Here is a 26620-nt window from a genome sequence, read left to right on the forward strand (position 1 = left end):
CGAGACAGGATTATGTCAAGGCACAGATATGGGGGAAGGGTACCAAAAGAATTCTGCAGCATTGAAGGTCCCCAAGAACACAGTGGCCTCCATCATTCTTAAATGGAAAAAGTTTGGAACAACCAAGACTCTTCCTAGAGCTGGCTGACCGGCCAAACTGAGCAATCGGGCAAGAAGGGCCTTGGTCAGGGAGGTGACCCTAAAGGACTCTCACAACATGAGAAACAAGATTCTCTGGTCTGATGAAACCAAGATTGAACTCTTGGGCCTCTCGGGTGGTGCAGTGGTCTAAGTGATCTGCTAGCTGTGCCACCAGAGGTTCTGGGTTCAAGCCCAGGCTCTGTCGCAGCCGGCCACGACCGGGAGGTCCATGGGGCGACGCACAATTGGCCCAGCGTCGTCCGGGTCAGGGAGGGTTTGGACGGCAGGGATATCCTTGTTTCATCGCGCACTAGCGACTCCTGTGGCGGGCCGGGCGCAGTGCACGTTGACCAGGTCCCCTGGTGTACGGTGTTTCCTCCGACACATTGGTGCGGCTGGCTTCCGGGTTGGATGTGCATGGTGGAAGCAGTGCAGCTAGGTTGGGTTGTGTTTCGGAGGACGCATGGCTCTCGACCTTCGCCTCTCCGAGTCCGTACGGGAATTGCAGCGATGAGACAAGACTGTAACTACTACCAATTGGATACCACATAATTGGGGAGAATAAAGGGGTAAAAAAAAACTATTGAACTCTTTAGCCTGAATGCTGAGCGTCACGTCTGGAGGAAATCTGGCACCATCCCTACGGTGAAGCATGGTGGTGGCAGCATCATGTTGTGGAGATGTTTTTCAGCGGCAGTGACTGGGAGACTAGTCAGGATCGAAGGAAAGATGAACGGAGCAAAGTACAGAGAGATCCTTGATGAAAATCTACTCGAGCGCTCAGGACCTCAGACTGGGGCGAAGGTTCACCTTCCAACAAGACAGCTACCAGCCAAGACAACAAAGGAGTCTCTTCGAGACAAGTCTCTGAATGTCTTTGAGTGGCCCAGCCAGAGTACCTGAAAATAGCTATGCAGCAACACTCCCCATCCAATCTGACAGAGCTTTAGAGGATCTGCAGAGAAGAATGCGAGAAACTCCCCAAATACAGGTGTGCCAAGTAGAGGTCGACCGATTATGATTTTTCAACGCCGATACCGATTATTGGAGGACCAAAAAAGCCGATACCGATTAATAAGCCGATTAAAAAAAAAAAAAAAAAACTTTTTTAATGTATTTGTAATAATGACAATTACAACAATACTGAATGAACACTTATTTTTAACTTAATATAATACATCAATAAAATGAAACATGTTCAATTTGGTTTAAATAATGCAAAAACAAAGTGTTGGAGACGCTAACGTTTAAAAAAGCTAACGTTTAAGTTCCTTGCTCAGAACATGAGAACATATGAAAGATGGTGGTTCCTTTTAACATGAGTCTTCAATGTTCCCAGGTAAGAAGTTTTAGGTTGTAGTTATTATAGGAATTATAGGACTATTTCTCTCTATACCATTTGTATTTCATATACATTTGACTATTGGATGTTCTTATAGGCACTTTAGTATTGCCAGTGTAACAGTATAGCTTCCGTCCCTCTCCTCGCCCCTACCTGGGCTCGAACCAGGAACACATCGACAACAGCCACCCTCGAAGCATCGTTACCCATCGCTCCACAAAAGTTGCGTTCCCTTTCAGAGCAAGGGGAACAACTACTCCAAGTCTCAGAGCGAGTGACGTCACTGATTGAAACGCTATTAGCGCGCACCCCGCTAACTAGCTAGCCATTTCACATCGGTTACACCAGCCTCATCTCGGGAGTTGATAGGCTTGAAGTCATAAACAGCTCAATGCTTGAAGCATTGCGAAGAGCTGCTGGCAAACGCAGGAAAGTGCTGTTTGAATGAATGCTTACGAGCCTGCTGCTGCCTACCATCAATCAGTCAGACTGCTCTATCAAATATCAAATCATAGACTTAATTATAACATAATAACACACAGAAATACGAGCCTTTGGTCATTAATATGGTCGAATCCGAAAACTATCATTTCGAAAACAAAACGTTTATTCTTTCAGTGAAATACGGAACCGTTCCGAATTTTATCTAACGGGTGGCATCTTACCTTGGCTTCTTGCTGCCCACGCGTAACAGGTAGTCAGCCTGCCACGCAGGCTCCTCGAGGAGTGCAATGTAAGGCAGGTGGTTAGAGCGTTGGACTAGTAACCGGAAGGTTGCAAAAACGAATCCCCGAGCTGACAAGGTAAAAATCTGTCGTTCTGCCCCTGAACAAGGCAGTTAACCCACCGTTCCTAGGCTGTGTTTTTAACTGACTTGCCTAGTTAAATAAAGGTGTAAAAATAAGGTGTCCAAAAAATACCGATTTCCGATTGTTACGAAAACCTGAAATCGGCCCTAATTAATCGGCCATTCCGATTAATCGGCCAAGCTTGTAGCGTCATACCCTAAAAGACTCGAGGCTGTAATCGCTGCCAAAGGCGATTCAACAAATTACTGAGTAAAGGCTCTGAATACTTATGTAAATGTGATATTTCAATTGTTATTTAAAACTTCTTATGGCTGAGATCCCGTTAACGGGATCGATATGACAACAGCCAATGAAAGTGCAGGGCGCCAAATTCAAAACAACAGAAATCCCATAATTCAAATTCCTCAAACATACAAGTATTTCACACCATTTTAAAGATACACTTCTTGTTAATCCCACCACAGTGTCCGATTTCAAATAGGCTTTACGGCAATACTGCCCCCAGCCATAGAAGTAAAAAAAAATGTCTAATCCTGTTTTTGCTTTTTGCATGACAGGAGCTAGCTGATGGGCACATTTTAATTTACACATTTCTAGATCAGATGTTGCTCTTAGAGAACGTGTTGACTGTGTGGACAGCAGTGGGGTTTTACTGACTTTGGATCAGTGCTTCTACACCTGCATTGCATGCTATTTGGGGTTTTAGGCTGGGTTTCTATACAGCACTGAGATATCAGCTGATGTAAGAAGGGCTATATAAATACATTTGATTTGAATAAACTGTTCTAATCCTGGATTACGACCGACATTTTCATCTATTTCCTTCTCAGGAATTGTTCAGTACAGCAGTGGAGCTTTTGTATTGTGTTTTGTTTATTGTTTCGGGTTTATCTGATTTTTATTGCAAAGCTCAATGGGAATCATGCTTTTCCTCAGACAATACCGCTTAGAAGTGCCGCACTAAAATACACACATCTGAAACCACAATTTGACCTTTTTACATTCTCTTTGCTTTTGTATTTTGTTTTGGTTCACTGATTTGGGTTTATTGATTTTCTTTCAAAGCTGAATGCAAATCATGCTTTTTCTCTGACAACAGTGCTTTGAAGTAACGCACCAAAATACCCGCAGCTAAAACCCCAAGCAACCCATAAAAATTGACCGTATCCACCAAAAGCACACTAGCCTTCTCAAGGTCTTATTTTGTTTCCCAAGCGTCTCTTTTCCTGTGCCACCGGCCCGAGCTCCCCACATATTTCCCACAAAAATACACCACTAAAATAACTTGGCCCCAATTCAGTTAATTGTGGAAGAGAGTAATTGTGGATTCTATCCTTTTTTGGCGAAGCGTTGAGGTGCCCTGTCGGCATCGGACGATTTAAGGGGAGCCTCAGACTCACCATGTCTTGACTGAGATTTACTTGGACTTGACGGACATTCCTTTGCTTTTACATTTCTGGTCTCCATCTCTCATTCTCTGTCGTCGAGATCCTCACCAAATTACCAGGCTATGGTTTATTCTCAACCCCACAGTACATTAACTGGGACTTTGAAACTATCTCTGGGGCTTCAATTACCGGTAATAATAAAATGAACTAATTTCACATTTACCTCCGGATATTGTACTTAGTCAACCTCCATTAGCACCAGAGCCAAAGAAACATTTTCACAGACAGTTTAAGTAATCCTTATGCGTGCATAAAAATAGACTCAACCCAAAAAAGGCTATCGGCTTCATTTTTGGTGTGCGTCTTTAAATAGCCCTTCCCCCACCCCCTTAGGACTTGCTGACCTCTTGCTAGTGTGTGTGGCCACTGTGGGGTCATGGCCCCTTGTAGAGGAGACCATAGTCAGCTTATCTAACAGCGGCCATCCGAGTCGCTCATGCGTCTGCGTACACACAAACGCATACAGACACTCACGCATACTGTACGAATTCAAACGGTCGGGCCATGTTCACCAGCTAACCTGAACTGACACAGATACACACACACACACACACACACACACACACACACACACACACACACACACACACACACACACACACACACACACACACACACACACACACACACACACACACACACACACACACACACACACACACACACACACACACACACACACACAGGAACCTTCCATGTACACTAACCAACCTGAAAACATAACCAGACACACAATCAATCCTCTTTTGAAACGCTGTATGTTTGAATGTGTGTGTACATGCGTGTGTATCAAGAAACACAGAGATCGAAACCAACATCTGCACCTGACTTTTTTCAATGGCAAACATTATGCCTCCGTTTTTGACACTGAGCGCAGCTGCAGTGTATTACCTTGGTCACGGACACTGACGAACGTCAAACGGCATATAGCATGTCTCTTTTGCATCCATTATTTCATGAGGCCTTTCCACTAAAATACACCAACCAGCTCCTTTGAGACATATAACCGTAGCCTCTAATATGATTAGATCTTTGATTTGAAAAGTCCGTATTTGGAGAGGCAGAGATTGGAGACATTGGCAATGTTTTTCCCCTCAGTCTCTTTGCCGAGATTTTCCTTGACGTATAAGGCTGCCTCCCAAATGGCACCCTATTTGCTGTTAGTGCAGTACTTTTGACCAGGGCCAATAGGTGCCATTTTGGGAGACAACCTGAGTCTGTTTCCAATAGACTTCCCCTATATTTACTGTCACTGAGTGATGCTAGCGGATGGTGCTAAGCTTAGTTTCATTTTCTGCTCTGTTTTATTTACCTCAAGGCTGCAGCCAAGTCCATTATATCCCACTCGGTCATACTAGCTTTGACAAGCAGGCCTGTCTTGATTTCCATCAAATCAGCCATTTAAAAAGAAATCTCCCGCTCGCTTAAATGCGTTTGAGGGCCCATGTAAAGCATCTGCGATCACTCTCCCTTTCTCTCTTACTCAAATAAAATTTGTGGCCAATAAGTTTTGTTGAGATCATCATTATTATAACGCTAGCTCCGACAGGTCGGAAAAGTGCCAAGTCATCGGGGGAGATGGAGAGGGAACACCTCAAACGGCCACAGATGGAAGAGCACGCTTTAATAGTCACCACCTCTCTCCCCAGTTATCAGCACACGCCGACGAGGACTCTCTAAAGTGGAGAACGGTGGGAGGACGCTCTTCACACAAGTCACTATCTATCTTTTGAGTGCATTTAACATTTAACACCCCTGTGCGTCGGGAGTGGTTCGATCCACTGATAGAAAGTGACTGGTGATCCCTGGAGGTCATTCATTCAATCAATCAAATGTATTTATACGTTTTTTTTACATCAGCCGATGCCACAAAGTGCTATACAGAAACCCAGCCTAAAACCCCAAACAGCAAACAATGCAGATGTAGAAGCACGGTGGCTAGGGAAAAACTCCCTAGAACCTAGAAAGGCAGGAATTTAGGAAGAAACCTAGAGAGGAACCAGGCTCTGAAGGGTGGCCAGTCCTCTTCTGGCTGTGTCGGGTGGAGATTATAACAGAACATGGCCAAGATGTTCAAACGTTCATAGATGACCAGCAGGGTCAAATAATAATAATCAGTTGTTGTAGAGGATGCAACAGGTCAGGAGTAAATGTCAGTTGGCTTTTCATAGCCGAGCATTCAGAGTTAGAGACAGCAGGTGTGGGACAAGGTAGCACGTCCGGTGAACAGGTCAGGGTTCCATAGCCGCAGGCAGAACAGTTGAAACTGGAGAAGCAGCATGACCAGGTGGACTCTGGACAGCAAGGAGTCATCAGGCCAGTTAGTCCTGAGGCATGGTCCTAGGGCTCAGGTCCTCCGAGAGAAGAGAAAGCAAGAGAGAGAGAATTAGCATACTTAAATTCACACAGGACACCGGATAAGACAAACTAGAATGGTCCAAACACACCAAGACCGTCGTGAAGAGGGCACGACAAAGCCTATTCCCCCTCAGGAAAATAAAAAGATTTGGCATGGGTCCTGAGATCCTCAAAAGGTTCTACAGCTGCAACATCGAGAGCATCCTGACTGGTTGCATCACTGCCTGGTACGGCAATTGCTCGGCCTCCGACCGCAAGGCACTACAGAGGGTAGTGCGTACGGCCCAGTACATCACTGGGGCTAAGCTGCCTGCCATCCAGGACCTCTACACCAGGCGGTGTCAAAGACCCCAGCCATCCCAGTCATAGACTGTTCTCTCTACTACCGCATGGCAAGCGGTACCAGAGTGCCAAGTCAAGGATAAAAAGGCTTCTCAACAATTTTTACCCACAAGCCATAAGACTCCTGAACAGGTAACCAAATGGCTACCCGGACTATTTGCATGATGTGCCCCCCCAACCCCTCTTTTACGCTGCTGCTACTCTCTGTTTATCATATATGCATAATCACTTTGGACAGAATCACTTTAATCTTTGGACAGAAAGTTTCAGATTTTTGCAATGTTACGTAGATGGAAAAAAGCTGTCATTGAAACAGTCTTGATACGTTCATCAAAAGAGAGATCAGGGTCCAGAGTAACGCCGAGGTCCTTTTCAGTTTTATTTGAGATGACTCTACAACCATCAAGATGAATTGTCAGATCCAACAGAAGATCTCTTTGTTTCTTGGGACCTAGAACTAGCATCTCTGTTTTGTCAGAGTTTTTAAAAGTAAAACATTTGCCACCATCCACTTCCTTATGTCTGAAACACAGGCTTCCAGGGAGGGCAATTTTGGGGCTGCATTGTGTTTCATCGAAATGTACAGCTGTGTATTGTCCGCATAGCAGTGAAAGTTAACATGATGTTTCCGAATGACATCACCAAGAGGTTATATATTATATATGTGAAAACAATAGAGGTCCTAAAACGGAACCTTGAGGAACACCGAAATTTACAGGTGATTTGTCAGAGGACAAACCATCCAGAGACGAACCGATATCTTTCCGACAGATAAGATCTAAACCAGGCCAGAACTTGTAGACCAATTTGGGTTTGCAGTCTCTCCAAAAGAATGTGTTGATCAATGGTATCAAAAGCAGCACTTAGGTCTAGGAGCACGAGGACAGATGAAGAGCCTTGGTCTGACGCCATTAAAAAGGTAATTTGCCACCTTCACAAGTGCAGTCTCAGTGCTATGATGGGGTCTAAAACCAGAGTGAAGTGTTTCGTATACATTGTTAGTCTTCAGGAAGGCAGTGAGTTGCTGTGCAACAGATTTTTCTGCATTCTAAAATGCTTTTTCTAAAATGTTTGAGAGGAATGGAAGATTTGATGTAGGCCAATTTTTTTCTTCTTTTTTAAATTTTGGGTCAAGGTTTGGCTTTTCAAGAGAGGCTTTATTACTGCCTATTTTTAATGAGTTTGGTCCACATCCGTTGGATATGGAGCCGTTGGAATAGGGTCCAGTTGGAATAGGGTCCAGTTGGAATAGGGTCCAGTATGCAGATTGAAGGTTTAGAGGCCATGACTATTTTCATCAACAAACTATTTTAATTCAACAGGTCTCGTGGGGGCGAACCGGGGGCCTTTCTGTGGCTTAGACATTGCTAGCTCTGGGCTGTGTCTCTGGAGACCCAGTGAAACTATAGAGAACAAAAATATTAACACAACATGGAAAATGTTTGAAACGTGTCCCATATGCACAAAAATATATTTCTCAAAAAATGTGTGCACAAATTTGTTTACATCCTTGTTAGTGAGCATTTCTCCTTTGCTAGATAATCCATCCACCTGACAGGTGTGGCATATCAAGAAGCTAATTAAACAGCATGATCATTACACAGGTGCAACTTGTGTTGGGGACAAAAGGCCACTCTAAAATGTGCAGTTTTGTCACACAACACAGTGGCATAGATGTTTGAGAGAGCATGGTATGTTGACTGCAGGAATGTCCACCAAAGCTGTTGCCAGATAATTTAATGTATATTTTTCTACCATAAGCTGCCTCTAAAGTTGTTTTAAAGAATTTGGCAGTACGTCGAACCAGCCTCACAACCACAGACCACGTGTAACCACGCCAGCCAGGAACTCCACATTTGGCTTCTTTACCTGTGGGATTGTCTGAGACCAGCCACCTGGACAGCTGATGAAACTGAGGAGCCACCCCCTTTTGTGGGGAAAACTCATTCTGATTGGCTCTCAAGTAGTTGGGCCTATGACCTCCCAAGCCCACCTATGGCTGCACCCCTGCCCAGTCATGTGAAATCCATAGATTACGCCTAAGGAATTTTTCATTTGACTGATTTCCTTCTGTGAACTGTAACTCAGTAGAATCGCTGGAATTGTTGCATGTTGCGGTTTTATATTTTTGTTCAGTAATTATATACACAACTCTCCAGAGGTCTCCACCAACACCTAAATTACAAGCTACGGATAAACCACTGTGACCCAATAAAATATAACAGCTCTAGGCAATCTCAACGTATGTTTTTGGGGCTTGAAAACAGAGGAAGAAGGGAATAGTACTTCTTGGAGATTTGCAGTTCCTCCTCTCCAGGCTTTCTGCTCGGCATTAGCCACAGATGTTGCAGTTAGCTTAGTTTATTTTAACTCTTGGGGGAGGATTCAATAAATTGCAAAGCTGAGAACTGAAGAAATTCAAGTATGAGAGTATTTTCCCACATAGAGTTTAAGGAAATGCATTATTTATCCATACAGAGCTTCTACATTAGGCTCAGATTGAATCGCCTTTTATATCATTCAAAACATCTGTGGTATAAAAGAGCGAAGTTAGACTCATAACATGCTCGGTGGCACCACAAGTGTCAGCTGGATATGATTTATAAGCCTACCCCAGACGTTTTAGTCAAAATGAGATTTTACTCTATCCTCAAAGGGCACGGGAGTATGGGAGTAGCGCATAGTGCTGCTATGTCAATAGACTTCTGAAAGTTACGAGTTTTTCCCCAAGAACAAGCCAACAAAAACTCCAGAGAAGTAAAAAATATATATATATTTATGCGAGCTGGAGTCTCTGGCATTTTATGTCTTAACTTTGGGAAGGAACTACAGTCCCATTGTTTGCCCCGGAGCACAATTGGAAGTTATTATGGACATTATTTTTGTTGTCGACGTTTTGATAGTGGCTCTTTGTGTACAGTAGGTCCCTTGATATGAGGTTTAGTGTTTTTATTGCCCTCCGATAAAGGTAGACTGACGTGTTCCTAGGACTGGGGCTGTGAATCTTTATAGAAATATAACATTTTGCCATAAACTTCAGTACATCATAAACCATAACTTAAACCACCATCCTGATTCAGCGCATCTGTTTTCTTAAGGCTACAAAATATAACTCGATTTTAAAATGGAAATAGTCCCTTTTTAATTGAAAACTGTGCAGTGTCAATCGGGTGATAATGTGCCCCGCTAGACTCTGACTAAACCAATAAACTCATGGCTAATCCACCTTTTAATGCCATTAATCAAATTACTTCATGGCAAAGGTATCATTTCTTATCCCTTATGGAAGAGTCTGAATGTATCCAACTGAAAGGAACCACCTGGTCAGAGTGATTTTCACAATGCTTTCATACTCACAAGGCCTAAATTACCATCTCTAACGGATTGTTTCACATCCACTTTTGCAAGTGTGAAACACCTTTTAAACGCCGTGATCACACCGACAGCGCCATTGTGCAAAATAGTACGCGGCATCATCTGGGTATGTGTGCAACAAAAGTTCAACATTCACCTTCTGCTACCATTTCTGTCAAGCCGTCTATGCATATAGTTTGACTCATACTTTCGATAAATCCAAGGTATGTGTAACAGTATAACTTTATGACGTCCCCTCGCCCCGACCCGGGCGCGAACCAGGGACCCTCTGCACACATCAACAACTGACACCCACGAAGCGTCGTTACCCATCGCTCCACAAAAGCCGCGGCCCTTGCAGAGCAAGGGGAAACCCTACTTCAGGTCTCAGAGCAAGTGACGTAACCGATTGAAATGCTATTAGCGCGTACCCGCTAACTAGCTAGCCAGTTCACATCCGTTACATTTGCACCACACAGAACGCACTGCGACTGCCTCTGCAATGCAATGCTGCAAGGCAAACACAACGTTCCATTGGAAATGAATGTACTTCTGCTGTACCAAAATGCAATGACGCTGTCATTGTGATCGAGGCGTAAGCAAAGTTCCCTCAGAATGCGTGGAGTAGGAGCCTATTGCATGACTCAGGCCCCTACTCGACACAGACCGGTGCGCCATAAAAAATCTGAGCTGCAGTAGGCCTATATGCAAATAGACCATTGCCATATATGGATCTGTGCCATTTACGTTGAACTGGACTGTGTTTACAGCATGAGCGAGTGGTCATGAGTAGATGCGCTTGTTATGAGATCAATGTGAAAGCTGCATGTAGCCATGTGTGCACATTTTGTTCATAGCCTTTGCTAGTGTGTGAGTTATAGATCATTTGTAGTCAGCAACGGGGGAGTGATTTCTTCCTACAAGAGCACAAAACGTGTACATTTCTAGACATCTTTGAAAAGTGAGTCAGGTAAAGTGCTTTTTTTTTGTCTTAAAGGGGCAGTGTTGTATTTTGAGATGGACTTGAATAAGCTTAGACAATAGGCAGAGGGTAGCACAATTTGTCTGATCCTCTAATTATGGTATGGGAATAATAATGCATTTTATTTTGTAAAGTGGTTTCTTGCATAAAGCTACACACCAACATTTTCAGTCATCTCCTTGTCTGAAGGACAAGTGGATAAACAGGTTAATGTCTAGCCCTGCATTTTTTTTTTCAAAAGGAATATAGGCCCACATTGGCTGCTAATGTAGGCTGAATGAACAGCTATTTCCATGTTATGGGATGCGTTTTCTCTGGTTAGCCTACATTATGAGCATCCACAGTAGCCTACTTGACCACAGTCTGAAACTGTAACTTAAAGCGGGTACAGCCTCAGTGTTCACAGTAAACGAACACAGAAAGTGGCACAGAATTTTCACAATGTTAAAGTTTGTGCTCAGCAGACCTGAAATTTGCTCTATGCTGAAGAAAATTTGAGGTACCATTGCTTCTAAGCAACATTTTTATAGCTCCACATTGCTCTCTTAGACTGACAACTATCCGATCCATGCAATATATCCTCTACACCAAGGTTTCCCAAACTGTTTTGCCCACCCCTGGACTAGGCACAGATTAAGCCTAGTCCAGGACAAAGAAATCATTCTTAATGGAATTTTGATGCACAGGCCTGGGCAAAGGCCGGCCCGGGCAGCCCGCAACCTGATTCAATACGGCCCGCGGAATCATGCTCAGATCACATAATGAATTTTCGATAGTAAAGTGGTAAACTTCATAACAGAAAAATCTTTAAATCACTGTCTCACTGTTGGAAGAGACAGAGTCGGGTCATGCAGATCTCCCCTACCACACAAACGTGAGATGGCTGAGTTTGGGGAAGGTGCTTAAAAGGGTGTGGGACCTGAAGTCAGAGATTGCTGAGTTTTTACAAATGAAAGGAAAATATGTGGATTTCCCTCAACTGCGAGATAAAGAATGGTTGGCTGATTTTGCCTTCACCGTGGGCATCATGGCCCTCATGAATTAACTGAATTCCAAACTACAAGGGAAGGGCCTTTTTGTACATCAGATGTACAGCCTTGTCAAAGCATTCAAAGGAAAATTTCTCATCCTGACCGGCCAAGTAGAAGCCAACAATCTCACCCACCTTCCGACACGACTAGTCTGTTCCCTATCAGATGACCAGCGGGAGAAGTATACATCACTGCTGCGTGCTTTGAACGGTGAGTTTTCTCATTGTTTTGAGGATTTCTAAGTGTTGGAAAATGACATGCTGTAATGCTGACCTGCAACTTGAGCTTATTGATCTTTACTCTGATGCAGTGATTGGAGAACTATTCAAAACAATGTCACTGATGAGGTTCTTTGCATCTCTTAATGAACAAAACTTTCCAAATATGTACATTTTGGGTCAACAGACATTTTCAGGGATGAAATATAACAAGTCAAGGCACAGATCTCTTACTGACTCACCTCTCAGCAATCCTACTCCTAGCGACATCCGAAACTACCTGACTTCACTGCTCTAGTCAATGCCCATCAGAGACATCACTCCTCACACTGAGTAGTTGAAATGTAATGTTGAGCTCTCTCTCTTTCTTGTGTTTTTGTGCATACCCGTGAACAAGAGTTCTGTCCGTGGTGCTGAATGCACAGTGTACTTTTCCCTCCGTGTAGGTCACTGCATGTTTAATAATGAAAATACTGACCAAAAGGAGAACATGGATGTGGTTTATTTCTGTGCATGTTAAAAAAGTAAAATAAGTAGCATATCTGGATGTGATTTACAGTAGATATATCTGTCAACACAGTCATATACATGTAATATGATTCTGGCCCGTGATGGCAAAAATATATTCTAATGTGGCCCTCCATGGAAAATAATTGCCCATGCCTGCCCTAGCACTACGCAGCTGATTCAAATAGTCAAAGCTTGATGATGAGTTGGTTATTTGAATCAGCTGTGTAGGACAACAAACTAAACATGCACCCAGGGGGACCCCAGGCCTATGGGCCGGTTTCGCTGGCACAGATTGTCTAGTCCTGGAAATTCCATTTGGAATGTGTTATTTTGTTTGTCCTGGACTAGGCTTAATCTGTGTCTCGGAAACCGGACCAAAACATTCAGGGTTATGGGTAAAAAGGGGTCCATTTGAAATTGGGTAGGAGTCTGCAGAAGATATACGTTTTTTTCCCAAGACCTACTAGCGTACATAGTCAAACGCACATCACCTGGGACGAAGACATCTTGTATAGGGAAATTCCCCCCCCCCCCCACCACCACTTGTTCGCGTATGTGTGTGACTGCGTACCCCAATGCTCCCAAGGGGTGTGACGCATCGGACATCCGAGAAGCTCAGAGGGTTTTATTTTGAGAAGTTCCCAAAATGTCGCAGTGAGATGCATTGTTTGTGGGTCATCAAAGATCAGCGGTGTGCTGGAGTGTCTTCCTTTTGTCATGAGAAGTGCACAGGGGAACAGCGTGGGAGCTCGGTTGTTTGTCGACGCAAAGCGGAGACATTTGTATAGTGAGGACCCAGCGAAATGCAACACTGAGGCTGAGCATATCTGTTCACGTGACGCAAAGTTAAGTGGTCACTGCAGTGGCAGAGAATGGCACGATTCGAACATGGTAGTCTCATTTTATGAATGTAATGGTTCAGACATTGTGTGTGTATGTATCCATGGAATAAGGAGCTCTGGTGAGAGCATCAAGCAGTGATCCCACATCCCTCTCCCTCCCTCTTTTTATCCTCCCATCCAGCTTACTCGTTTCCTGTTCGATAAATGATTCCGTTGATGTGTGGCGATGTGCTCGTCTGGGGATTCATCAGGTGCTGGCAGCTAATAAACAGCGCCGCCACACTCGCCGATTAATCACAGCGGTACGCGCCAGGCCTCAATATTTACAGCCGCTGTCACAACCGTCCCCATGACCGTCTGATACGAAGACTGTGACTTGTTTTATAGCCATTAAAGCTTTAGACATTGGAATGGCTCCATGCTGATTCTTTGGGTCAGAGGTAGGCTAGGCAAAGTGTAGGACACTGCCCCCCAAAGGGGACTGAGTGGAATTGCAGGTGGATATGGGGCTCGGTGTGGAAAGACATTTTAGGTGTACCTGCGTATTCCCAGATTCCAATTGGACACAAGTTGTGAATTATAGTTGTTCTCTCAGTCAACTTGCTTTGTGAAATAAGGGTTAGACAAAAACAATGTCTTCCTATTGGACACAAGTTTCTAAAGTTTTTTTTATAGCTGAAAAGGTTTGAATACCATTCATTTCCATTCAGAGAAGGGAGGGGGAGAGAGAGAGCGCGTGCTCGGATCCAGTGTCCCACCATAACACTTCCCCTGTGGGCCGTGGTGGCCACAGCTGCTGTGTCGCCGCTGGTCTGTCCCCCGGAAACATGATCCTTTTAATCTGGCCCTGGTTTGGATGGCGACAAGCCACGACGCCGGTGCCGTGATTTACCCCAGTGTGTGTGGCCGTGCGTGTGTGTGTGGCCGTGTAAGATTTCTAAATGGACAGACAACTAGCCATTTTATAGCAGCATTTACCATCTAGTATCATTGGCGCTCTATAGAAACCCATCACAGTGCTAGACCCTTGGCTAACACCACCAACACTGGCTGTGTTGGCAAGACATATGGCGTGTGTTTTTAAAAATCAATAGAGTCCTAAGTGCTTCTCTCGCACATTCTTTAAAATGGAGAGAAATAAATTTTCCAGTTCGCTGTCTAAGCAGAGGTGGCCTCGGTTGTTGGATGGGCTTTATCGGCTGTCTGTGAGCTTGTTTATCTGTTAGCGTTCTAAAAAGGACCAAAATCGATAGGTTCTGTTTTTGCCATTAAATGATTATTGAGAGTACCCTTTGTTTTAATCCATCCATGATGGTGCATTTGGGGATTTCTGAGCTGCTTTGGTTTTAGCAGAGCAACTTTGTATCAGATATCGAAAATATACGTTTGTAGTCAACTGTCTAAAGTATTGTCCACGAACAACCTAATCCTACTGTATATGTTAATTAGGGTAAGTTGAGACACCTGAAAGTTAGTTGGAGGTTTTGCATATTAACACGCTTATATTGAACTGTGAGAGTATTTACTGTCATTTCACGTCTTCCTATGGATGTATAAGAGCGTTCTATTTCCAGTCCCCTCCGTGTGACAAGTGTGGTGTGGTGTGTCACTAACTTGTAGACATGATGTGTGGAGGAGTCGTCACCCGGTGATGGCTCTTTCCCACATATCTCAAAAGTCTAAAAATGGCTTCTTCCCTGTGTGTCATGTGGGTTTGGTTACCTGATGACAACCATGCCAGAGGAGACGCTGTTTCTGTAGCTTTTAGTTAAACATCACTTGTGGGAGCAGCAAACAAACGGTGTGTGGACATAAACCTTTTTCAAAAGTGACTTCCTCCCCTCATCTCCTCACCCCCTGCGATGTTCTGAAAACACAGGATGGGTGAAGGCAATGTGGAGGATGCCTGCTTTTGTAAGTTGCTTTCACTTGTTCAGCTCTTTAATGCCAGTGCAGATGTGGAGACCATCTATGGTGTATTGAGATGTCCTCCTGGCTCCTGTCGTGACCAGAATGCAACACTTCCCCTGTCAGCCAGTCAGTCAGACAGGGTGTTGGTATAGTCATCATCTTCCTGCTGTAATATGTTCTCAACCTCCCCGGGTCCATTTTCACCTGCTGTATTTTTAGCCACCTTTTGCCTATTTTCAATGCTGCATAGAGGCTAAGTGGTTTGCCATGTACTGTACTGGCTGCCAGGAAAGGATTGTGGGTAATGGGCATTTCCATGTAAAGGACCCATGAGAACCAATATGTGAAGTTCGTAGGAGCATGTCAAAGTGGGTGTCAAATGAAAGCTATGAGTCAATATTTTTGAGAAATTAATGCATATATATACATTTTTCAACCATTTTCCAACCTAAAGTGAGGTATTTGATATTTATTGGTATTTAAAGGCTTTGATTTCTAGTCAAACAGACGGAAAAGGGGTCTTAGACAACATCTACAAGAAAACGTATTTCAAAGGGATTAGAAATGCAGTAATGCTGAAGTAAAGACCTCTGCCAACTACAATGAACAAAAATATACATGCAATATGTCAAGTGTTATAAATGCAACATGTCATGAGGTGAAATAAAAGTGCACAAATGTGTTTACATCCCTGTTAGTGAGCATTTCTCCTTTGCCAAAATAATCCATCCACCTGACAGGTGTGGCATATCAAGAAGCTGATTAAACAGCATGGCCATTACACAGGTGCACCTTGTGCTGGGGACAATAAAAGGCCACTCTAAAATGTGCAGTTTTGTCACAACACAATGCCACCGATGTCAAGTTTTGAGGGATCGTGCAATTGGCATTCTGACAGTAGGAATGTCCACCAGAGCTGTTGCCAGAGAATTGAATGTTCAATTATCTACCATAAGCCGCCTTTAAAGTTGTTTTAGAGAATTTGGCAGTACGTCCAACCGGCCTCACAACCGCAGACCGAGTGTATGGCGTTGTGTGGACGAGTGGTTTGCTGATGTTCACCACGTTGACAGTGCCCCATGGTGGAGGTGGGGTTATGGTATGGGCAGGCACAACCAAATGTGGTCTCGTTTGAGAGCGGAGCTCATTACAACATTAGCCAGTGTGTAGAATAATACCCAAATATGCAAAAGAAGGAAAATTCATAATTATGCATTTCTGTACAGATCAGGGACCCATGATGTAATTCGGTTACCGGGTGTAAATCCTCTTCACTTACTGTAGTTCAATAACCAAAAGAGATGTTTTCAAAGTCAAGGTGTCATGTCATAACTGACACCCCATTCTTTCTGCTGACATCTTTGAGTCTTATTTCAGAGCAGATATATAAGAGTTTTTGGAAAACATGGTCACACAAAGAACTGAGGGAGATTTTTACATATATTTTGTTTCCAAACTTTGCATCTGCACAGTTCTTCCCGTAAATGTGCTTTTGCGTGAATGTTCAGTGGAAATTGTTCAAATTAGTCCTTGTGCATAGAGTTTTATATGATTTTGTTCAACTTTGTTTTTTGTTTGGCACCGTGTATCCACGGACCGTGGATCGTCGCCGGGGGCACCGGACCGTGGATCGTCGCCGGAGGCACCGGACCGGGAACCGTCGCTGGAAGCTTGGTGCGTGGGGCCGGAACTGGTGGCACCGGGCTGGTGACACGCACCTCAGGGCGAGTACGGGGAGGAGGCACAGGACGTAATGGACTGTGAAGGCGCACTGGAGGCCTGATGCGTGGGACCGGTACATGTGGCACCGGGCTGGTGACACGCACCTCAGGGCGAGTGCGGGGAGGAGGTACAGGACGCACTGGGCTGTGAAGGCGCACTGGGGATACAGCGCGTAGAGCCGGCGCAGGATATCCTGGACCGAGGAGGCGCACTGGAGACCAGGCGCGCTGAGCTGGCACAACCCATCCCGGACAGATAACCACTTTAGCACAAGTGCGAGGAGCTGGCACAGAACGCACCGGGCTGTGAATGTGCACTGGAGACACAGTGTGTATCACTGCAAAACATGGTGCCTGACCGGTCACACGCTCCCCACGGTGGCTCTGGTTCACTCCCCTCAACTTTCGCCGCCCACTCCTCGCTCAATCTGTCCCAATATTCCTCCTCGGTCTCTGACTCACCCCTCAGCATCACCGACCACTCCGTGTGCCCCCCCCAACATTTTTTGGGGGGCTGTCTTTTGGGCTTGTGTCTTGGCCGCGAACCCTGGCGTCGTCGCTGTTGTTCCCTCGCTGCCTCCGCCTGCTTCCATGGCAGGCTTCTGTCTCCTGCCATAATCTCTTCCCACGTCCAGGATGTCCTCCACTCCTGGCTTTCCTCCTGGGCACGCTGCTTGGTTCCGTTGTTGGTGGGATCTTCTGTCACGATCGTTATAATAAGTGGTCCAAAGCGCAGCGTGATCTGGGTTCCACATCTTTTAATTACTAAGTGAAACTCACAACAAAACAATAAACCTCAAACGAAACGTGAAGCTAACAATAGTGCTAACAGGCAACTATCCATAGTCAAGATCCCACAAAGCACAATGGGGAAATGGCTGCCTAAATATGATCCCCAATCAGAGACAACAATAAACAGCTGCCTCTGATTGGGAACCATACCAGGCCAACATAAATCATTAATCACCTAGATACCCCACCCTAGTCACTGTCACGCCCCAACCAACATAGAGAATAAACAGCTCTCTATGGTCAGGGCGTGACACTAGGTTACAATACTGTCATTTCTAATGAAAAGGACCAGCATGCAGACCTAGGTTACAATACTATGGGAAATCTTTCAAATACTTTGAGCTTGAATATTTGCTCTAGCCTGACTGGAGGCTATTGGTACATGAAGATTTTTCTCTAAATTAGCTCGGGGAGGAAAAAGCACTTTATTTTGATCGGCAAACTTTGAGTGCACTAAATGGTTCCGTGGCAGCTTTCCTCGTGCCAATTCTGTGCCTTCTGCCTAGTAACATCTCTCTGTGGCTAACCTAATCATCTGTGTCACGACTGCTAACTTGTGCATTCGTAAACAAAACGTTTACAAGGCTTGTGATTTAAGACATTACTGTGCATTGCCTTTTGTTTAGCTTCTTTTGTGGACCATGCTTTACTGTAAATGGTTGGCTATAAATAATGGTGTGATGGTGTTTCATAGTACAGTGTTTTTCAACTCCGGTTTAGGGGTACCCTCCAGGTTGCACATTTTAGTTCTAACCCAGCACTAACACGTTCTCATTTAAACTAATAGTGGGTCTGGGTGAATAGTTAAGTAGCTGAATTAGGTGTTTGTCATAAGGCATTTACAAATTCTATTCTTCTAGAATCAATTGGTGTACGGGCCTATTATTATGAGTCGAGGTTCACATCACTTGAAATGTCCATTGAAGAGCAGAACATTGTACAGATTGTGCCTCCTCAAACATGGGGACATGCGCTTGAACACATCTTGGAATGATACCTATCAGCAAAAGCCATGAAGGCTAATCTCTGAACACATGCGAGTGTCATTATCGGGATGCACGCCCGTGTGTTGCAGCCATCTACATATCAGACACGTATGATCCCCGCCACAGACCCCGTGAGCTGACACTAGCTGGATCTGTCACGCCCATAGCCTCAGTAATGAAATGCATACGCACATATGCATGCACATACTGTGCCTTCAGAAAGTATTCATACCCCTTGACTTATTACACATTTTGTTACAACCTGAATTCCCCCCAAAATGTCACACCTGTCTACCCACAATACCCCATAATGACAAAGTGAAAACATGTTTTTTTTTAATATATATATATTCTCCAATTTATTGAAAATTAATTACAGAAATCTAATTTACATAAGTTCACACCCCCCTTAGTCAATACTTTGTAGAAGCACCTTTGGCAGCGATTACAGCTGTGAATCTTTCTGGGTAAGTCTCTAAGAGCTTTCCACACCTGGATTGTACAATATTATCCCATTTCTGTTATTTAAAAAAATTCTTCAAGCTCTGTCAAGTTGATTATTGATCATTGCTAGACAACCGTTTTCAAGTCTTGACATAGATTTTCAAGCCGATTTTAAGTCAAAATTGTAACTACTGAATTTCAAGCACAGGAACAATCAATGTCGTTTTGGTAAGCAACTCCAGTATAGATTCGGCCTTGTGTTTTAGGTTAATGTCCTGCTGAAAGGGGAATTTGTCTCCGTGTCTGTTCGAAAGCAGGCCGAACCAGGTAATCCTCTAGGATTTTGCCTCTGCTTATAGCTGTATTACTTTTATCTTTAAAAAACTCCCTAGTCCTTACTGATAACAAGCATACCCATAACGTGATGCAGCCACCACCATGCTTGAAAATATGAAAAGTGGTACTCAGTGATGTGTTGGATTTTCTTTTGTATTCAGGACGCAAAAATAATTTGCCACATTTTTTGTAGTATTACTTAAGTGCCTTGTTGCAAACAGGATGCATGTTTTGGAATATTTTTTATTCTGTACAGGCTTTTTTACTTCTTATTTTTTACTCCTGAACTTATTTAGGCTTGCAATAACAAAGGGGTTGAATACTTATTCACTCAAGACATTTCAGCTTTTAATTTTTTTATTAATTTCTAAATTCCACTTTGACATTATGCGGTGTTGTAAAGGTGTGTGAATACTTTCTGAAGGCACTGTACATATACACACACACACACACACACACGTACTCATACGTGCACGCACACCGACTGTCGCCTTAGTCGGGTAAGGCCTGAACTTTCAAACAGGGCCTTTCTTCCATGTCAATCATGGACAAGGGTATTTTCAGAGCCGATTTATCATGTCGGCCATGTCCCTACAGTATTAAGGAATTACATTTGGTGTTGTTACAACCTGGCTCAAGATTGTTTGTTTGTTGCAATGGGAAACCACACACTGAGTAAAGGAATAACAAAAATGAATTTATTCCATAAAAAGTAAACACTCCCAACTTTTGGAAGAGCCTACCTCGCCCAATAGTCCCCTCCCCTGGTCCCTCCTTCAACACAACCACAATGGGGGAGATGTTCCGACCAGATCAGATTCAGCGTGGTGATGGTCAGCAGTTGTACTCCGACTGGCTCCGTCGCTACAGCAACCCTGTGTCTCATCAGCTTACACCCGTCTCCCCAAACCTGGCAGAATCCCTACTGTGGGAGGAAGGCTGCCGATCTCACCTGGAATCTCTTGCTACTACCACTGCACCCGTTGGAAGGCAAGCGCACTTCTCACTGCCATACCGGGGTTGGGTTCAACCAGCCCTGCGTGGGCACCTCTGGGTATAGGAACTTTAAGCCACAGACTGTAGCTGGCTCACAGGTAAGATGGTCATCAAACCTCAGTGGACCAGGTTGTCCCCTCCCGTCCGCAGCAGATGTACTGGGATGTGACTCAAGGACAGGGTCATCATCCTCAGGTGGGCCCCCAGACCTCCATCGGATACATCTCAGACCTGATCTATAATGCTGCTATTGTCACCATCTTCCTGAAGTTCTAATTTCCTGCCCCTGCTTACCTATTGTATAGCCTGGTGGTCCCAGCTCTGGTTGTGCGGTCGGTAAATGAGGTGTCACCTGCCAAAACCACGACAAAACAACCAAAGGTATGCATGGAGAGAGGATTCTCTTGCTGAATGGGGAAACAGTGGCTTTATGCCACAGCTGATCTTTCACAGGTGTGCCCCATCAGCACTGACGACCCTCCCAGCTCCGCCCACCAATCTCCAGCAGGAAGTAAGCGCAGCAAAACCCAGTAGACAGAGCAGGGAGGGGCCGCCACAGTGTGTGTTTGGTACGGGTACATACAGTACAGTTAAGTAGCTGTACTGTCGGCCTGTACCATTTATCAGTCCCTTATCAGGATGTTATGCCAGTATGACAGCATGGACATTGAGTGTCTCCTTATCCGTTTATATGTTCCTCAAAGGGAATATCTGTCATACAAAGGTGATATTTGGCTCCATCTGCCAGGGATTTTCTGCGGAAGATACCTACCCTATTGTTGTAAGTTGGAAATGGCCTCATCAAACGTAAGGTTAGCTTTGTTTCCAGTCAACAGCGAGGCAGGGAGGATACATAAAGACGTGTCGGATCTGAGGTACACTAATTGATTTTGATCAGCTCAATGCTCCATGAAGTGAACCAGTTTGTTTCTGCCCGTCCCTCTGTTTGGCACTCTGTCATAACTAGTTATGTATCTGTGGATCTAACTTGTGACAGAGCCCTTGTGCTCAGTGAAGCAGGAAGTATATATTTTTTTGTCTGGTCTTTTGTGTGATGGTCTATGTTTAGCTTATAATATTATACAATATTTATAGATGAATGAATTAATTCAGTTTTCCATGTATAATATTCATATCATCCACATAGTCGCTGAAATTCCTGGATTTTTATTTTGTTACAACAATAAATTGTATATATTTGTTTCTTGTTAGGTCCCCCTGGGAAATGAGCTACAGAACTCAAGGGGGTTTCCTCACACAATTATATATTAAAGCATTTCACATTCCACGACTACCTACTTGTGATACTCGAATGCAGGAGCTACTCTATAAAGATACTGATAGGGCCTCCCGAGTGGCGCAGTGGTCTAAGGCACTGCATCACAGTGCTAGCTGTGCCACTAGAGATTTTGGGTTCGAGTCTAGGCTCTGTCGTAGCTGACCGTGACCGGGAGACCCAATGAGGCGGCGCACAATTGGCCCAGCGTCGTCCGGGTTAGGAGAGGGCTTGGTCGGCAGGGATGTCCTTGTCCCATCTCACACTAGCGACTCCTGTGGCGGGCCGGGCGCAGTGCAGTGTACGGTGTTTCCTCCGACACGACACATTGGTGCGGCTGGCTTCCGGGTTAAGTGGGCATTGTGTCAAGAAGCAGTGCGGCTTGGTTGGGTTGTGTTTCGGAGGACGCGCGGCTCTCGACCTTCGCCTCTCCCGAGTCCGTATGGGAGTTGCAGCGATGAGACAAGACTGTATTGGATACCACGAAATTGGGGAGAAAACAGAGTAAAAGAATATATATAATTTCAAAAATTCTGAAAGATACTGCTTCCCTAGCTACGGTATGACTGGACTGGTGTCCACCTGATTCAGAAGTCAAGACAAACACAAACACAAAATGTAATGTTCATTTTAGTCTACAAGCCCTATTGAGCCTGGACTAAAACTGCTGCCATAACGTCAATGGAAGGAATGAATGTTGGAACTATTTGAGGAAATTGTCTATTTTTAGAACCGCACTGCTTTTGGTAATAACAATCTCCCCCTTAAAGACATTAGCGTTTGAGTAGATTCTCAAGTTATTCCTGATGGAATTGATTTGTTATTCCCAATGTCCATTTCACAAATACACATTGGCAGTTGACATGGCATGTCACACTGACTTGCACCAGGTAATGTGAAAGAGAAGTAGGATTTCTGTTTCTCTGAGGGCATTACAGTGGGTAATAATCTAACCTCTATCTCTGATTTCCTTTATTCCAGGAAAGTGTACCCAGCTACGGTAGAACTGTTAGGAGAGCTCTTCAACATGAATACAGGTATATGACATGCCTCTTTAAACACTACGCAACACATGTACACACACACACACACTAGGATGTTGAACTCGAGACATTGCGCTGTGTCTGATCTGAATCATTTTGACCATCCATATCCATTTTTTATTTTTGCCAGCTGTTGAATATTGCTTGCTGCCGGAGTTGCATAGCTAAGCAAAACTTAACATTTAATTCATCGTTTTTTTTATTTCAACCAACTCATTTGATTTGAAGATTCAGATTGAAGTAAGTTCGCAACAGCTCCTCCTCTTGTTTCGCAAAAAATAACAAATGATCTGTTTGAAGGTTTTTAGAGCTGTTGGAGGATGGACATCTTGTGAAAGACGGGCGATTCCGCGCTTGATCAATTCAACATTATATAGAAAGGGAGTACACTTTCTTCCTGGAGAGCTACTCTCCTGCAGGGTTTCGCTCCAACCCCGCTGTAACAAACCCAACCAATCAGCTGCTCACAGGACCTTGTGTTACAATAGGGTTGAAGCAAAAGCCTCCCCGCAAAGCTATATAGGAGGAGGGATGGCCTCCCCTGCTCTATAATGTAGAATCATAGAGGCATTACACATATTGAATTGCTTTATGGTCTTATACACCCACTTAATTCCTCTCATTCATAAATCGGCCTCCAAAGCTCCGTCTTAAACTTGGCCCGCATCCCAAAATGTATAGAGTATTTCACTACAGTAGCTATGATGACTAATCATTCACTTAGCGTTATTACACTCCCACGCCCTCTGTTACTCTGCCAAATGAAAGTCTTGATTTGTTCCTGCTATGGTAATTGTTTCCAGCACAAGATCTATCGAGGTGCCAATAGCCTCCGCACAATCTAGAATGCTCTTATCAAGTCCACCAGGCATATGCTCTCATTACGTTTCCATGACATTGCAATCAGAGTTTTGCCCCAGCTTTGGTAAATGTTTACATCACGGGTTACTGAGTCACGGAACGTTCCACAGTGTTTGCCTACGGAACATTGCCCTGTTGTGGGGATTCCTTTTTGATTCCCTTACCTTCGTAATGGCAGGGTGTGCTGAAACCTTTTGCATGCGGAGGGATTCTGTGGCCTCTTGGAGAAATGAACAGCGTGTCGTTACTCCTACGTCGATGACCACGCAAGCATGAACGTCAAGCTGCGCTGAGGTCACAGTTCATATGAAGCAGGAAGGGGGACTTTGAATTGCTGTGTGTTTTACTGCATGCCTGACTCAACCAGAATGTAAACAAAACAAAAAATCGTTTAAGATAGGTTTTTGCCGATGATTGTTCTAGAGTCTTGTTTATAGTTTTGGTTATGTTCGGTATTGACAACCTAAGAGCGTGGACACATAAACAGACAAACGTGTCGGTTTTAAAGGTAGAGTCAACGATATGACATCACATTGGGCAACTTCCTGCTGACAGACCAACCACAACATAGCAGACAGTTGCCCCACTGGGTATGACGGTATCATATTGCTTAGTCTACATTGCCGGGGTAACTATAGGTTACTATGATGTTTGTCAGTACAGTTGACTCCCTCCATCCATCTTGATATGAGCTGTCCTCCTCCCGTCCCCACTGCTTATGAGAATGGAGCCATTGTAATGCATGTGCTTTGCCTCTTTCCTGTGGGCTTTGGCGTGTGTGTGTGTGCGTGCATGTGTGTGTGTGCTGCTTCTGCTGCCGTGGCTGCTGGCTGTGCTCTCCCAGATAGTGGAGGACGCGCTCGCAGCAGCGCTGCCTTGGTACTCACCCTCTCCCACATGAAGCGGGTCCAGAGCGTCCCCAATCTGGCTACAGGTACACACACACACAAGAACACAACCCTTATGCCTACCACGCATACACAGGCCTGTACAGGCTACTGTACCATTGAGTCACACTGATGTTGAAGGGGGGAAGTGAAGGACATGCTAACAAAGTCGAGCAATGCAACTTTTGACTATACGGAAATAAGACGTGCGGTGCGTTCGGAAAGTATTCAGACCTCTTGACTTTTTCCACATTTTCTTACGTTACAGCCGTATTCTAAAATGTATTAATTATACCATTTTTCTCATCAATCTACACACAATACCTCATAATGAAATCATATTTTTGGAAATGTATAAAAACAATGCGGTGCGTCCTGTTTCCATTGATCATCCTTGAAATGTTTCTACAACTTTATTGGAGTCCACCTGTGGTAAATTCAATTTATTGGACATGATTTAGAAAGGCACACACCTGTCTATATAAGGTCCCACAGTTGACAGTGCATGTCAGAGCAAAAACCCAAGCCATGAGGTTGATGGAATTGTCCTTAGAGCTCCGAGACAGGAGTGTGTCGAGGCACAGATCTGGGGAAGGGTACCAAAACATTTCTGCAGCATTGAAGGTCCCCAAGAACACAGTGGCCTCTACCATTCTTAAATGGAAAACGTTTGGAACCACCAAGACTCTTCATTGAGCTGGCCACCCAGCCAAACTGCAATTGGGGGAGAAGGGCCTTGGTTAGGGAGGTGACCAAGAATCTGATGGTCACTCTGAAAGAGCTCTGGAATTCCTCTGTGGAACCTTCCAGAAGGACAACCATATCTGCAGCACTCCACCAATCAGGCCTTTATGGTAGATGTGTGTTCTCAGTAAAAGACACATGACAGCCCACTTGGAGTTTGCCAAAAGGCACCTAAAGGACTCTGACCATGGAAAACGAGATTCTCTGGTCAGATGAAACCAAGATTGAGCTCTTTGGCCTGAACGCCAAGTGTCATGTCTGGAGGAAACCTGGCACCATCCCTACGGTGAAGCATGGTGGTGGCAGCATCATGCTGTGGGGATGTTTTTCAGTGGCTGGGACTGGGAGACTAGTCAGGATCAAGAGAAAGATGAACGGAGCAAAGTACAGAGAGATCCTTGATGAAAACCTGTTCCAGAGCGCTCAGGACCTCCGACTGGGGCGAAGGTTCACCTTCCAACAGGAAACTGACCCTAACCACACAGCCAAGACAATACAGGAGTGGCTTCGGGACAAGTCTCTGAATGTCGAGTGGCCGAGCCATAGCCCGGACTTGAACCTGATCAAACATCTCTGGAGAGACCTGAAAATAGCTGATGCAGCGACGCTCCTCATCCAACCTGACAGAGCCTGAGAGGATCTGCAGAGAAGAATGGGAGGAACTCCCCAAATACAGGTGTGTCAAGCTTGTAGCGTCATACCCAAGAAGACTCGAGGCTGTAATAGCTGCCAAAGGTGCTTCAACGAAGTAAAGGGTCTGAATACTTATGTAAATGTGATATTTCAGTTTTTAATACATTTGCAAACATTTCTATAAACATGTTTTCGCTTTGTCATTATGGGGTATTGTGATGTCATTATGGGGTACTGTGATGTCATTATGGGGTATTGTGTGTAGATTGATGAAGGAAAAAAACGACTTAATCCATTTTAGAATAAGGCTGTAACGTAACAAAATGTGGAAAAAGTCAAGGTGTCTGAATACTTTCCGAAAGCACTGTAATTGAGTAAATTACTGTAACAGTTGTTAATTTTGTTAAGACACCATACCATTTTATTTAATGGCACTTGGTGGGGTTTCATGATCTATCAAGACATAAAATGGCCCCTTTGTTCAAATGTCCACCTCATCCCTTCCACCGCCTTGACATCATTCACTTCCTGTTGCTTTCACTTGTCTGACTCCCTGTGACAGCCGTCGTTTATCACCCTCCGGGACCAGCATCCTTCTCACTATCTGTCACTC

General features: G+C 44.4%; 1 protein-coding gene and 1 pseudogene across 3 annotated transcripts in view; both read left to right on the forward strand.

The window, feature by feature from the left end:
- LOC139579734 (homeobox protein SEBOX-like) overlaps positions 1 to 20839 on the forward strand; it is a 34988-nt pseudogene extending 14149 nt beyond the window's left edge.
- Positions 1 to 26620, forward strand: part of LOC139579024 (sorbin and SH3 domain-containing protein 2-like) — a 104235-nt gene that overhangs the window by 33269 nt on the left and 44346 nt on the right. For all 3 annotated transcript variants that reach the window (XM_071407235.1, XM_071407237.1, XM_071407236.1), the window contains exons 3-4: positions 22821 to 22876; positions 24588 to 24677. In XM_071407235.1, coding sequence (XP_071263336.1) covers positions 22867 to 22876; positions 24588 to 24677 — 100 coding nt within the window. In that variant the 5' untranslated portion in view covers positions 22821 to 22866. The remainder of the gene's footprint in view (positions 1 to 22820; positions 22877 to 24587; positions 24678 to 26620) is intronic.

This window comes from Salvelinus alpinus, chromosome 6, assembly GCF_045679555.1.
Source record: "Salvelinus alpinus chromosome 6, SLU_Salpinus.1, whole genome shotgun sequence".
NCBI classification, from domain to species: domain Eukaryota; kingdom Metazoa; phylum Chordata; class Actinopteri; order Salmoniformes; family Salmonidae; genus Salvelinus; species Salvelinus alpinus.